The sequence below is a fragment of the Berghia stephanieae genome, chromosome 11 (genome assembly GCF_034508935.2).
Source record: "Berghia stephanieae isolate SIO BIC M18660-M18661 chromosome 11, UCSD_Bste_1.3, whole genome shotgun sequence".
NCBI classification, from domain to species: Eukaryota; Metazoa; Mollusca; class Gastropoda; order Nudibranchia; family Aeolidiidae; genus Berghia; species Berghia stephanieae.
The window spans coordinates 38,768,747-38,782,810 of NC_088370.1; the positions used below are offsets into that span (position 1 = coordinate 38,768,747).

The 14,064-nt window shown below is 32.9% G+C and overlaps 1 protein-coding gene across 5 annotated transcripts in view; it reads left to right on the forward strand.

Moving 5' to 3' along the window:
- LOC144956460 (neuroglian-like) overlaps window positions 1–12,078 on the forward strand; it is a 34,252-nt gene extending 22,174 nt beyond the window's left edge. For 2 of the 5 annotated variants that reach the window (XM_078886964.1, XM_078886967.1), the window contains 4 exons: window positions 728–815; window positions 2,673–2,822; window positions 10,529–10,681; window positions 11,828–12,076. In XM_078886964.1, the coding sequence (XP_078743090.1) occupies window positions 728–815; window positions 2,673–2,822; window positions 10,529–10,681; window positions 11,828–11,997 (561 nt within the window). In that variant the 3' untranslated portion in view covers window positions 11,998–12,076. Of the gene's footprint in view, window positions 1–727; window positions 816–2,672; window positions 2,823–10,528; window positions 10,682–11,827 lie in introns of all 5 variants that reach the window. The other 3 variants (XM_078886966.1, XM_078886965.1, XM_078886968.1) reach the window with 3 other exon arrangements.
- The last annotated feature ends 1,986 nt before the right edge of the window (window positions 12,079–14,064 follow it).

Below are 14,064 nucleotides of genomic sequence, written 5' to 3' on the forward strand. Positions count from 1 at the left end.
GTTAAGTGAATATTGCGCTAAATAGAAAATCTATATGAAAGCCCATTTTTTAAGTAACATTAGTGAAAGAAAGGAAGACATTTGATTCTGAAAGTGAATCCAATGAGGAAAAAGAGCCAAGTAAAAACTGACAAAGATTATTTTGTTTAAATTGGTATTTAAAAAATAATATCAAATACCTCATATAATGAATAATTGAGATATTTAGATCTGTTTTTAATAAGGATGATTGCATGTAGACGTGGGGTATTGAAACTAAATTTCTGCAGTTTATTTTTTAAAGATAATTTTAAAAGTATTGTAAACTTTTAAGTCCCATTTTGAATAAAATGATTAGACAGGGATGTTGGGGTGAGAGTATTAATTGTGCAACTATGTGGTCTTGTGGTATGACACTTGCATTTGGATCGGAAGGTTCAGGGTTCGAGTCATAAAAAAGACTCTTTACTGACATTTTTTTTACCATACTCTGGTGTAAAATGAGTACCTAGTATTTAACAGGGTTGTTTCTGTTGGAAAAAAAAATGTTATATCACCTAACAGATGTCATGTCTTATCCTACAAGTTAAATGTTGCTGTTGGTTAGGGACCTTTTGTAAAGCGCTTTGAGCATGTTTAGTAGAATTTGCACTATTTAATTCTTTTTTTTTTTCTTTTTCTTTTTTGAAATTGTGAATTAAGGACTGATATGACATTACTTTTACTTTCTGCTTTTTCCATTCCACAGGTTAAGGAAGATGATGAGGGGATATTCATTTGTGAAGGGGCAAACCCTCTCGGCACTGTAAAGAGAAAGATCTTTGTCAATGTCACAAGTAACTTTCTTCCTTTTCAACATCATCATCACCACCATTTTAATTAGTATCATACTCATCAGTATCTTCTTCTCCATCTTCTTCATTGTTATGGAATGTAGCTTTAAAAAGAAGTAATATTTTGCAAAATCATATAGCTGACATATCATAGATGCTTTGTTTGTTCTAAAGCTCCAAAACTGTTCAAAGCTGTTCACAACATCCCAAGTTCATGTAACTAAAAGTAAGAACAAAACTAGTTCCCCCAATAGGCAACACCAAAATGGTAAATCAGAAAGTTCTTGGCCTACCACGTTTACTATATATACTAGATGTATACTTTTGCAAAGTGAGGTACCAAAATTCATGTGGACTTATGCTGTTCTGGCATTCACATGCATTTGCAGTAGGTTTTTCGACAAAAAAAAAGGTTGAATGTACCCCTTTTGAAGTAGTTTGTAGTTACTTACAGAAAACCTAACTTTGATGAAAATTTTGCTATTTGGGACTACATGCTTTAGTTTGGTTCAGAAGCCAAACTTCTGGGTGGGGATCCTGACCTCCCATAGTGGGCAGGGAGGTACATGCTGTGTCTTCTATCCCCCCATACCCGTTTTCCAATTGTTTCCTGTCATTGTCTTGGAATGAGATTACTTAATTTTGTCCTGACCCTTGCCAGAGTTCCTTGGCTGGGAAGGAAACAGTCGAATGTCTAGTTATAGTTTTGGGAGATGATATTTTTTTCCTTGTAAATCATCTCTCTGTTATGCATTGTTTTATGTTTAGTTTATTATATGATTGGTAACATTTGAGTGTATTCCTCTTAGTTGGGACCTGTGCTTGTGTCTGGATGAGACTTTTAGGTGATCTCAAACTAAGTACTTTGACGGTGTGCTTTTGGAATCTACATCTGCTCCCCATTTCAATCAATTCCCCTTTGTCTTACCTTTTCTTTTGTGCTTTAATTGTAATTCTAGAACTTTTTACTATCCCATTTTCTTCCTTTTTACTGGCGCTGATATGACCTTAATGTGTTGCAAGCGCTGTAAAACCCTTAAAAACAAAAAACAAAACAAAACAAGAAGCCAAACTTGACAACAAGGGTATCAAAGGTCAGAAATGATCGTGTTCCCTTTGCATGTAAAAGGAGTGCTCTCCCTACTACCTGAGCTATCGGGACCCTCCTGAAAGTAGAGTGCCTTAGATAAAAATTGGACAACTTGGGTATAGTAACAATCCTTTTGATGATGGTGAACATTTGTCAAAAAGAAAAATCATGAAAGTCAAGGTTAAAGTAAATATCCATCTTCGTCATCATTATCTTCATTGTTACAGAATGTCACTTTTTAAAAATAAAATAAAAATATAGATAGTATGCGCTTGGCTAAGAAGCTCATAACATTGCCATCCGGAAGTATAACGGACCAAAACACAAAACTGTGTGTATCCATGAACGTTTATAGTCGGTTTAATACTGTTCAGTGAGCATTACTCATAAACGCGGATGGCAAAAAACAATAACAAAGACCTGATTGACGTCATCTTCAAACTATCTATTGTGCCCTTCCACCACGACATCATAAGATATCGTTGCATAGGCATTCCATGAAGGAATATAGATAATCCATCAAACAGGATGTCTGATGTCAACAGAAACAACCCATGTTGTCCAAGTGGGCAAATTGCAGGTTAATAATCTTGCCCAAGGAGAAAAACGAAAGTGCATGAAGCAGGGCTCGAACCCGGGACCTTCTGGGTTACAGTGCAATGCCTTAACCACTTGGCCACTTCACCCTCCTTTTTAATAATAGACTTATGTATTATTTTCCAAAATAGTTTTGTTGACTTGTTTATGGATATACTTTGTTTGCCCTACAGCTCCACCTTTACCAATTGTGGGAAAAGTTCTTATATCCAAGACTGTTCCAGACGATAGAGAAGAAACTCTGTATTGCGATGCCTCGGCAGCGGCCAATGAATACCTGGTCAGACCGAGGTGGTTCATAAATGGGAAGCCCATTTACAATAGTATGTTTTGTACCAAGGAAATAGATAGATATAGTATGTTTTGTACCAAGTAAATAGATAGATATAGTATGTTTTGTACCAAGTAAATAGATATAGTATGTTTTGTACCAAGGAAATAGATAGATATAGTATGTTTTGTACCAAGGAAATAGATAGATATAGTATGTTTTGTACCAAGTAAATAGATATAGTATGTTTTGTACCAAGTAAATAGATAGATATAGTATGTTTTGTACCAAGTAAATAGATATAGTATGTTTTGTACCAAGTAAATAGATAGATATAGTATGTTTTGTACCAAGTAAATAGATAGATATTTGTATGTTTTGTACCAAGGAAATAGATAGATATAGTATGTTTTGTACCAAGTAAATAGATAGATATAGTATGTTTTGTACCAAGTAAATAGATAGATATAGTATGTTTTTACCAAGAAATAGATAGATATAGTATGTTTTGTACCAAGTAAAAATATATTTTAAAAATAGTTAATTTTACAGAAATAGGATTAAAGTAATATTTTTTTACCAGAATAGTAGATTATATTTTTTACCAGAAATTAATATATTTTTGTACAAATAGATATATTTTTCAAAAATATTTAAAATAAATAGTTTACAAGAATATAGATATTTGTCAATAATAGAATATAGTATTTGACCAGTAATAGTAGATATAGTTTTTACCAAGAATAGATATATAGTATGTTTTGTACCAAGAAATAGATATATAGATGTTTTGTACCAGAAATAGATAGATAAATGTTTTGTACCAAGTAAATAGATGATATATTGTTTTGTACCAAGAAAGATAATAGTATTTTTGTACCAAGAAATAGATAGATATAGTATGTTTTGTACAAGAAATAGAAGATATAGTATTTTTTACCAAGTAATAGAAGATATAGTATTTTTGTACCAAGTAAATAGATAGATTGTATGTTTTGTACCAAGAAATAGATAGTATAGTTTTTTTGTACAAGAAAATAGATATAGTATTTTTGTACCAGAAAAATAGATAGTATTTTGTACCAAGAATAGATAGATATGATTTTTGTACCAAGTAAATAATAAGTTATGTTTTCCAAGTAATAGTATTATATGTTTTGACCAAGAAATAGATAGATAAATGTTTTGTCCAAAAAAGATGATATATATTTTTGACCAAGAATAATATAAGTTGTTGTACAAGAAATAGATAATATATGTTTACCAAGAAATAGATAATATGTATTTTGTACAGTAAATAGATAATATGTTTTGTACCAAGAAATTATTAGTGTTGTACCAAAAAATAGAATAGTTTTGTACAAGAAATATAGATATGATTTGTACCAAGTAAATAGATAATATAGTATGTTGTACCAATAATAGATATATATGTTTGTCCAGAAAATAGATAATATGTTTTGTACCAAGAAATAGTATTTTTTGTACCAGTAAATAGATAATTTTTTACCAAGTAATAGAATAATGATATAGTATTTGTACCAAGAATAGATAGATATGTATTTTGTACAGTAAATAGATAATATAGTATGTTTCCAGAATATATGTTTTTACCAAGAAATAGATAATATTGTTTTGTCAAGAAATATAGAATATATGTTTGTCAAAATAGATATAGTATTTTTGTCCAAGAATAGATAATTATGTTTTGTACCAAGAAAGAAGAATTTTTGTACAAGAAATAGATAGATATATTTTGTACAAGAAATTAATAGATGTTTTCCAAGAAATAGATGATATAGTATGTTTGTACCAAGAAATATAGATAGTATGTTTGTACAAGAATAATAGATATATGTTTGTACAAGAAATAGATATAAGTATTGTACCAAGAAATAGATAATATAGTATGTTGTACCAGAAATAGATAGATAATATGTTTTGTACAAGAAATAGATAATATGTAGTTTGTACCAGAATATATTAGATGTTTTGTACCAAGGAAATAGATAGTATAGTATGTTTGTACAAGAATAGATAGATATAGTATGTTTGTACAAGAAATAGATAGATATAGTATGTTTTGTACCAAGAAATAGTAGATTAGTATGTTTTGTACAAGAAATAAGATATAGTATGTTTTGTACCAGAAATAGTAGATATAGTGTTTGTACCAAGAAATAGATAGATATAGTATGTTTTGTACCAAGAAATAATAGATTAGTAGTTTTGTACAAGTAAATGATAATTAGTATGTTTTGTACCAAGAAATAGATAGAATGTATGTTTTGTACCAAGAAATAGATAGTAAGTATGTTTTGTACCAAGAATAGATGATATAGTATGTTTTGTACCAAGGAAATAGATAGATATAGTATGTTTTGTACCAAGTAAATAGATAGATATAGTATGTTTTGTACCAAGTAAATAGATAGATATAGTATGTTTTGTACCAAGTAAATAGATAGATATAGTATGTTTTGTACCAAGTAAATAGATAGATATAGTATGTTTTGTACCAAGTAAATAGATAGATATAGTATGTTTTGTACCAAGTGAAATAGATAGATATAGTATGTTTTGTACCAAGTAAATAGATAGATATAGTATGTTTTGTACCAAGTAAATAGATAGATATAGTATGTTTTGTACCAAGGAAATAGATAGATATAGTATGTTTTGTACCAAGTAAATAGATAGATATAGTATGTTTTGTACCAAGTAAATAGATAGATATAGTATGTTTTGTACCAAGTAAATAGATAGATATAGTATGTTTGTACCAAGAAATAGATAGATATAGTATGTTTTGTACCAAGGAAATAGATAGATATAGTATGTTTTGTACCAAGTAAATAGATAGATATAGTATTTTTGTACCAAGAAATGATAATATAGTATGTTTGTACCAAGTAAATAGATAGATATAGTATGTTTTGTAACAAGTAAATAGATAGATATAGTATGTTTTGTACCAAGTAAATAGATAGATATAGTATGTTTTGTACCAAGGAAATAGATAGATATAGTATGTTTTGTACCAAGTAAATAGATAGATATAGTATGTTTTGTACCAAGGAAATAGATAGATATAGTATGTTTTGTACCAAGTAAATAGATAGATATAGTATGTTTTGTACCAAGGAAATAGATAGATATAGTATGTTTTGTACCAAGGAAATAGATAGATACTTGTTTTTTTTAATGGTGGATTGCATCGATAGTAATTGAAGAGTGCCCATCTCATGGCCAAGTGTAGGTGACGTAACAGTTTATGATAATACGAATAATAAAAATGATAATAACAATTATATCAATAAAAATAATAATAATAGTATAATAAATTACATCTATATAGTGCATTTTCAATATATTACATAATTCTCAATGCGTTTATATCACCCCTTACTCTACGAAATGCACTAGAATGTCTGAACAAGTGTGTATGAAAGGTGCCAGACAAAGCAAGAAAGAAAAATACAAGAAAAAAAAAAAACATCCCAAAAAATTAGTCTATTTTGACTGGGGATCGAACCTAAGCCCTCCTGATTACCGGTCAGACTGCTACCATTTGAGTTGCTCCATTTAGTTTTTGAAAATATCAAATTAAGAAGTTAAGGAGCTTTGTCTGGCACCTTTCATACACATTTGTTCAGATCTTTATCTTACACCGGTACCTGCTCCTTCATTTCTTAACTAGAATGTCTGGAAAACTTTTACTGATTCAAATTCTCACTTTGGGTGATTATTCCATACTAATCCTGAAGTTTCTGTAGTCAAATTGCTGTAAAGTGTTGACAGAGATTTGACTATGTGCCTAGACTAAAACAGATAACTAATGAGCCTATGACATGCATCGATATTTACCTGGGCATATTGTGGTTGTCTGTGGTATTAAACAGGACAATGAGAATGACACCATACCTGCCTACTTTTACGGATCATCCGTAATTGTTACGGAAATTAGGTTACAATTTCGGACATACGGAAATGGAAGAAATATTACGGATTTTGATTTCACAGAAATTTGGTCGTGGTGTTGAACATTTTTTTTCTTTTTTTGTCTTTTAAGTACCCGCAGTTATCAAAGAAAGAAAGAAAATGTTCCCTTAAATTTATAAAGGCTACTGCTCAGTTCACGCCCATGATAGGTTAGTCGATTGCCAGATCGTAATGGTGGAGGTCAACAACATTTATTTTACGTATAGAAGGTTGTAGATACGCAGTATTTTTTTTTTTTGTCGCCGTTGTTGTTGTTGTTGTTGTTGTTGTTGTTAATTGGTGGAGTATTACTAAAATTGTACCATTTATTACTGATGAATTTTGTGTTGGCTACTGATTTTGAAATATAGACAGGTATGGTATGCACATCACGCACGTCACGATTTTAAATCGTGATGTGCATACCATACCTGTCTACATTTCAAAATCAGTAGCCAACACAAAATTCATCAGTAATAAATGGTACAATTTTAGTAATACTCCACCAATTAACAACAACAACAACAACGACAAAAAAAAATACTGCGTATCTACAACCTTCTATACGTAAAATAAATGTTGTTGACCTCCACCATTACAATTTTTAACCAGGTGTATTGTACAGCCCAGGGAATACCAAAGTTTTAAAAGGCTGTATCACTTTGATGGGGTGTACTGGGAGTGTACAACATACCGGCATAAAAATAAAATGAGCCTTTATGTCGTGCAATATCCACTAAATGTGCTCAAAGCGCTTTACAAAGGGTCCCTGGCCAACAGTAACATTTAAGGTTTATAACGGGACATGATGCCTGTTAGGCAATATTACAATTTTTTCTGACAGTAACAATGCTGTTAACGGTCAGGTACTTATCTTACACCTGAGTACGGTGAGAGAATGTGAGTAAAGAGCCTTCTCCAAGGACTCAACTATGCGCTGATCGAGGCTCTAACCCAGGACCTTCCGATCCGAAAGCGAGTGTCATACCACAAGACCACATAGCCGCACATGTTGTTATGGATAAACCCTACACTGTGAGTAAATTTTGATATCATATTTATTACCCCATGATGGCTTTATTGGGCCTGCATGGATCTGAGCTTCACTGATGATGAAGGCTCTTGTATCCTTTTCCCCATCAACTTAGATGTAAATATTCGGTTTTCATTGAAAACATGTGCAAAAGCAACACACATGTAATCCAACAAGTACTACATTACTCCACAAGGGGGAAAAAAAAGAGACTTTAGATAGATGTCGTCTTTTAAAAAGTAGTACAATTGAAGTTTGAACAATCTCATCAAGTCTAGCGATTGGAAAAATGAAAATCTAACCATTGAAGCCAAGGACAAATCACTTGTTCATGAGCATCTTGGTGAACTGCAGTAAAACGTTGGAGCCTATTTTCCAGATGATGAAGATCTAGACAAGTGTGTATATAAAGGTGCCAGACAAAGCAAGAAAGAAAAATAGAAGAAAAAAACCATCTCAAAAAATGGGATGATTTCTTTCTTCTATTTTTCTTTCTTGATTTGTCTGACACCTTTCATGCACACTTGTTCAGATCTTGATCTTATACTGGTGCCTGCTCCTTAATTCCTTAAATTTGATATTTCCAGATGATGACTATTTAAATCATAATTCTCTGTTCTGGATTATGCAGCTGTTTACAAATGAAGAGCTTGACCTCGGGGCGCCTCACCGGTGAACTTATTTAATTATGATCAGACTTGATACAAAAGGCATTGTCCAAACCATGAATTTGGGGTCACTTCTCAAACTTTTTGAATGCTAAACACTTGCACACAAAAAAGATATTTCCATTCTTTTTGCATGCCTTCTCCATACATTTGCAAGCAAGGATTATCTGCTATTGTTAAAAGTAATATTTTTTAAAAAGAAATTCAATCAAGAATGTTGATATGCGGATGAAAGGAGCTCTTGAAACGAAACTGCTATCTCACTTTTCTCAACTTGCTGATGAAGTCCAACAGCACTGTTCACATTAAATGTTTGTTGAAATGCTGTATTACTATAATTAGGTAAAAAACTTTTCTGGTACTTCTATTTTTCTTGACTAAGATCGATGCAATTTTAGTGTATTATGATGACTGGGGTGTCTGGGTGGGCTTGCCGACCTCCCATAGTGGGCAGGGAGGTACTTGTGGTGTCTTCTATCCCCCTGTATCTGTTTTCCCATTGTTTTCTGCCTTTGTCTTGGAATGAGATTACTTAGTTTTGTCCTGACCCTGGCCAGAGTCCTTGGGTGGGAGGGAAACAGTCGAACATATAATTTTAGTTTTGGGGAGATATTTTTTTCCTTGTAAATCATCTCTCTGTTATGTAATTTTTTTTTATTTACATATTGTAAAAGTTTAAAGTGTGTAGGACTTTTAGAAAGATTGACACGCACTGGTCTAGATTCTAGGCTACCAAATGGAAGGAAAGTAGAGAATTGTGGAGGCTGCCTAAAGCCTGGAATCAAATTGCTTTTAGAAAGGATGAGTTACTCCATGAGTTAGTTCTGTATGGTGTGGTGAAGAAAACTCAAAAGGAAATACGGGTAGATAAATAAATGGATGATTTGTTGGATAGATGAATGAATTTATAAAAAAGAATGAAAAAATATATGTTGAATTTTGGAACTTTTTAATTCTGTATTTATTGTGTATTTTCACACAAGGGCAAATGTTTTTTTGGGTTGCTAAATCCAATGGTGGTATTTAAAATGTCGAAAAATATTATTTTAAAGATAAAAATGAGTTGTGGCCAGTGACCCAGGTGTCAAATGTCACTACGTCACATTAGCGGGAACAGGCCACTGTATACATCTTCGACAAAAAGGCAGTAGCAGTTGCATTGTAATACCTAAAACTACTGATGGGTGCGTAATAAAGTTGATCCGTTGACTCTGAAATTAATTTTGAAAACAGACTTTTGCCTCTGGATAATCCACGGATTTTTACACTGACAGATTTTGTCAAGACAGTCTTCACCATGATCTATGGATAAACCTCGGCATGGTACTTAAAAACTATGTGTTTATTGATACTTGTAATATAGGCCCATAAGTTCTTGCATTTTTCACAGTTCGTGTATTTATGTCTGCATTTTCACCAACAAAAATTTAATAATAAAGATTTATTCACAAGTAAGGGATGAAATAGAATGAATTGAATAGAATATGAAGTCCAGATTCACCATACTCAATGCACTTTGCAGTACATCATTTATTCCTCACTGGTCTTAAGGAAATTTTCATTTTGTACAGTTCAGTCACCTGTTAAGCATCATTTTGCAGTTGCATTCTTACATCTGTCACCTTCTATAGCCAGGTACTCCTAAGAATTTGAATTATGTGAGGTAGTATGTTTAAATTGTCTTATCTGTCAGTTTTGCAATTATTGCCATCCATCCATTCACTCAGTATGCTTAGCATTGTTTGGTATTAAGAGATATTCTGCTGCCGAGTTACCATACCAACATCTTAAATGGTGTTAATATTCTTATTCTTATCCATAATTCCTGTCTCTTAAAAGGGGGCAGTATGGCTCAGCAATTTGGTCTTTGCTTCATACCTGTAGGTACTGAGTTTGACTATCCACTGAGCTATGTGGCCTTGAGCAAATCAACCCCCACCCTTGCCCTAGTTCACTTTGTAGCTGAAACCATTGTTGTTTCAGTATTTCCATTGAAATAGATCGTAAAGACAATTTTCCCCTTGGAAATGAATAAAGATATTTTTCTTTATTTCTTTACCTTACGTTAAAAAACAGACCTAGACCTTCCATCACCTAGACACCAATTCAATGATAATCACACGGAATTACATATAATGGACCTGAGAAAGAATGATACAGCTAATTTTCAGTGCAACATAAGCAACAGTGAGGGATATGTGTTCTTTGATGCTTATCTTAATGTTATACGTAAGCTAATTCTATCTTCAATTGTCATCATAAATAAATAACTTCATCATCATTATTGAACAGTTAAAAAACAATTATAAATTATTGCCATGCAAACTTGGTCCTCAGGATATTATTATCCAAGTAAATGAAATAAATCTCATCATCCTTCTTCTTCTTCTTCTTCTTCTTCTTCTTCTTCTTCTTCTTCTTCTTCTTCTTCTTCTTCTTCTTCTTCTTCTTCTTCTTCTTCTTCTTCTTCTTCTTCTTCTTCTTCTTCTTCTTCTTCTTCTTCTTCTTCTTCTTCTTCTTCTTCTTCTTCTTCTTCTTCTTCAATTGGCTCTCTTTTTTTTGGTTATGGAAATTGCATGATATCCGACTTCTCATTGATTGTGACCTTGAATACAGACCTCCCTGTATGCTACATTCACAAACTTTTTTTTTAGATGATAACAGTGATATGTCTCTGTTTTTAATGTTATTGTACTGTAAGGCTTTTATAAATAATAATGTGAAATTGATTGTAAGCTTCAATTTAATTAAAAAAACAGATCAAATTAACATTTCGGGTTTCCCTTTTATCAGCAAAACAGGATGAATGAAACACCACAGATGGATGAAATAATGTGGTAGTGGCGTAGTTAAGATGAATGACATGTAAGGCTTTTATGAACATAACATGTTTATATTTGTGTATTGTTTCACTTTAAGAGTCATGTCCTACTCCATATATTCTTTGTTACATTTCGACTCGCTTTACTTTTATGAGAAATTTTCATTTTAATTCACTCAAGTCATCATGTCCTTAACCTTTGCTCAGCTCTTGTGCTATCTCGTGTGATTTTTTTCTCAAAGATTTGATTTCTTTCTTTTCTTTTTTCTTTTGTTTTTTTTTTCATTTTGCAATGTTTTGATTTATCTAATTGTTTAGGGGTGCAAATAGCTCAGGTCGTAGAACACTCGCTTCACATGCAAAGGGACCAAGATCGATCCTGGGTGCAGTCAAGGTTTTTTCTAGCATCCTATCCAAAGGGTAGCAAGCAATAGCTATTGTCTGTTCCAGGCTATAGAAACCAGGATAAACTCTGACTCTGAAGCACTAATTTAATCTAATTGTTTATGTTTGTTTGTTTTTTTTGTTTGTTTTTTTTTTGTTTTTTTCTACAGATTCTATTGTAATTATAAAGAGACCAAATGATTCCATTGTGGTGGAATACGGACAGGTCATTGACATCACTGTCGTCGCATTGGGAGATGAATGTTGTCCTATTCAAACTGTTTGGCTATTCAATGGAACATTGATTCCCGACCTTGAGAAATTTCCACCTTTTCAGTAATATTAGAAATAATGATTTTGTTATTATTTCTTAGTGGGCATAGTAAATTATTGTGTTCAAACATTGATATAAATAGATCAATTTATGAATATGAACATATATATAGCACATTTCCATGAATTTACCATGATCAATGCCCTTCACAATACTTCCTTTATTCCCCTACGAGGCCATATGAAACCTTTTTTTTTCATTTTATACAGTGCCAGTAGCCTTGTTATGCATCCTTTCTGTACTAACACTTTTACAATATCCATTATTGCCTATCACTAGCTACTCATTTACATCTGAATCGAGTGGCATAATGTATGTGATGTGCCTTACCCAAGGACACAACAATGGAATCAGAATTTTCCACCCATCTGACCACTGATCACACTTAACATTGTTTCACTTTTATGTCACAAAATTTAAGGGAAAAAAATTGAGCTTTTATATAGCGCAATATCCACTAAACGTGCTCAAAGCGCTTTACAAGGGGCCCCTGGTCAACAGCAATATTTAACATGTAGGACAGGACATGACGCCTGTTTGGCGATATTACAATTTTTCGGACAAAGACAGCGTTGTTAGCGGCCAGGTACTCATTTTACACCTGAGTACGGTGAGAGAATGTGAGTAAAGAGCCTTTTCCAAGGACTCAACTATGCGCCGAGCGCAAGGCTCGAACCCAGGACCTTCAGATCTGAAAGCGAGTGTCATACCACTAGACCACACAGCCGGACATAACACCTTACTGCTGGGCTATTGAGCCATATTGTAATATTTAAAGTGCAAGATGGAAATATTGATATATACACTCCAGCCTGGTTTCCTTGAACTCCTTGGGACATCAGTGCTGATAGTTTGCCTCGGATCTGCGATTTTTGTGTCAGAGGAGGAATTTCCTCCTTTAAAAAACGACACTTTCCTCAATCAAATTTTCTGGCTTTGAGAGATGTGATGTGTGGTGAAACAAACTGGTGCAGTTTCCCCCACTAACCAGAAGATAGCTACGGTAGTAGTTTATATCATCTCAATGGCTCTAAAAGTGGGGGGTTAGTGAAGTAAACATGTGTAAATAAAACCATTCATAATTTTCCTCCTTTTCCCCTTTTTGTCACCATCAGCACTGAGACATGCAAAAAGGTTCAAAGAAACTGTGCTTTGCTAAAAACGACTCGATAGAGAGGAAGAAGGGCATTTTAAATCAGCGGTAGTTTCTGTTCGTACCCAACAGATACCAAATTTGAATAGTCACCACGTTATGTGGCCCAAAGCAAGCCACTTCTCCCTAGCTTAATCCGCGATGATGAGCTGCGGCTGATAACTGGATTATTCCAGTATTTCCTTGAAATAGACCCTAAGACAAATCTCTGCTTGAGGATGAATAATAAAAGGAGCGTTATTATTTATTAACTTTATTGATTATGTTGAGGGAGATAACTATATATACATGACATGTTACAGGGGATTGGTGTGTGTGTGATTATCAAAATCATGGCCCGTTGCATTGAAATTAGAACAAATGGTAAAGTGATAAGGATAAGCAGAGAGGTGTCAGTTATGCAAAGCAGCGATAGAGTCTGTGTGTGTATCATATTGTTTCCACACACCTGTGGTGTAAACAGATACACATATTCGTAACTGTCAATGTCACAGTAATTCTTCAGTGGCCGAAATCACTGGTTGCATTTAATCTTTTCTTTTTCTTTATTTTTTTTTTTTACATTGGCTGGGTGAAATTAGTTTGAGGAAACCGTGTTCAAGGTTGAAATTAGTTTGAGAAAGGAATGGAATGATAACAAAGAATAATAAGGAAAAAAAATTAGGACATTCGAAAGAGTTCAAGGAAGCCATGCTAGAGTGTATCTATTTATATATAGGTATATATATATATCTGTCATCTGCATTTTTTGCCAAATTGGGACCTAAAATTTGCCAGAATTTGCCAAAAAAAACCCCAAAATTTACCAAAAAGACCAAAATTTGCCCAAAAATTTGCCGAGGAGAACTAAGCGTTTCAGTAAAAATTAACATGCGATACAGAAAAATATATATATAAAAGACAATTTATTACATTTAAGG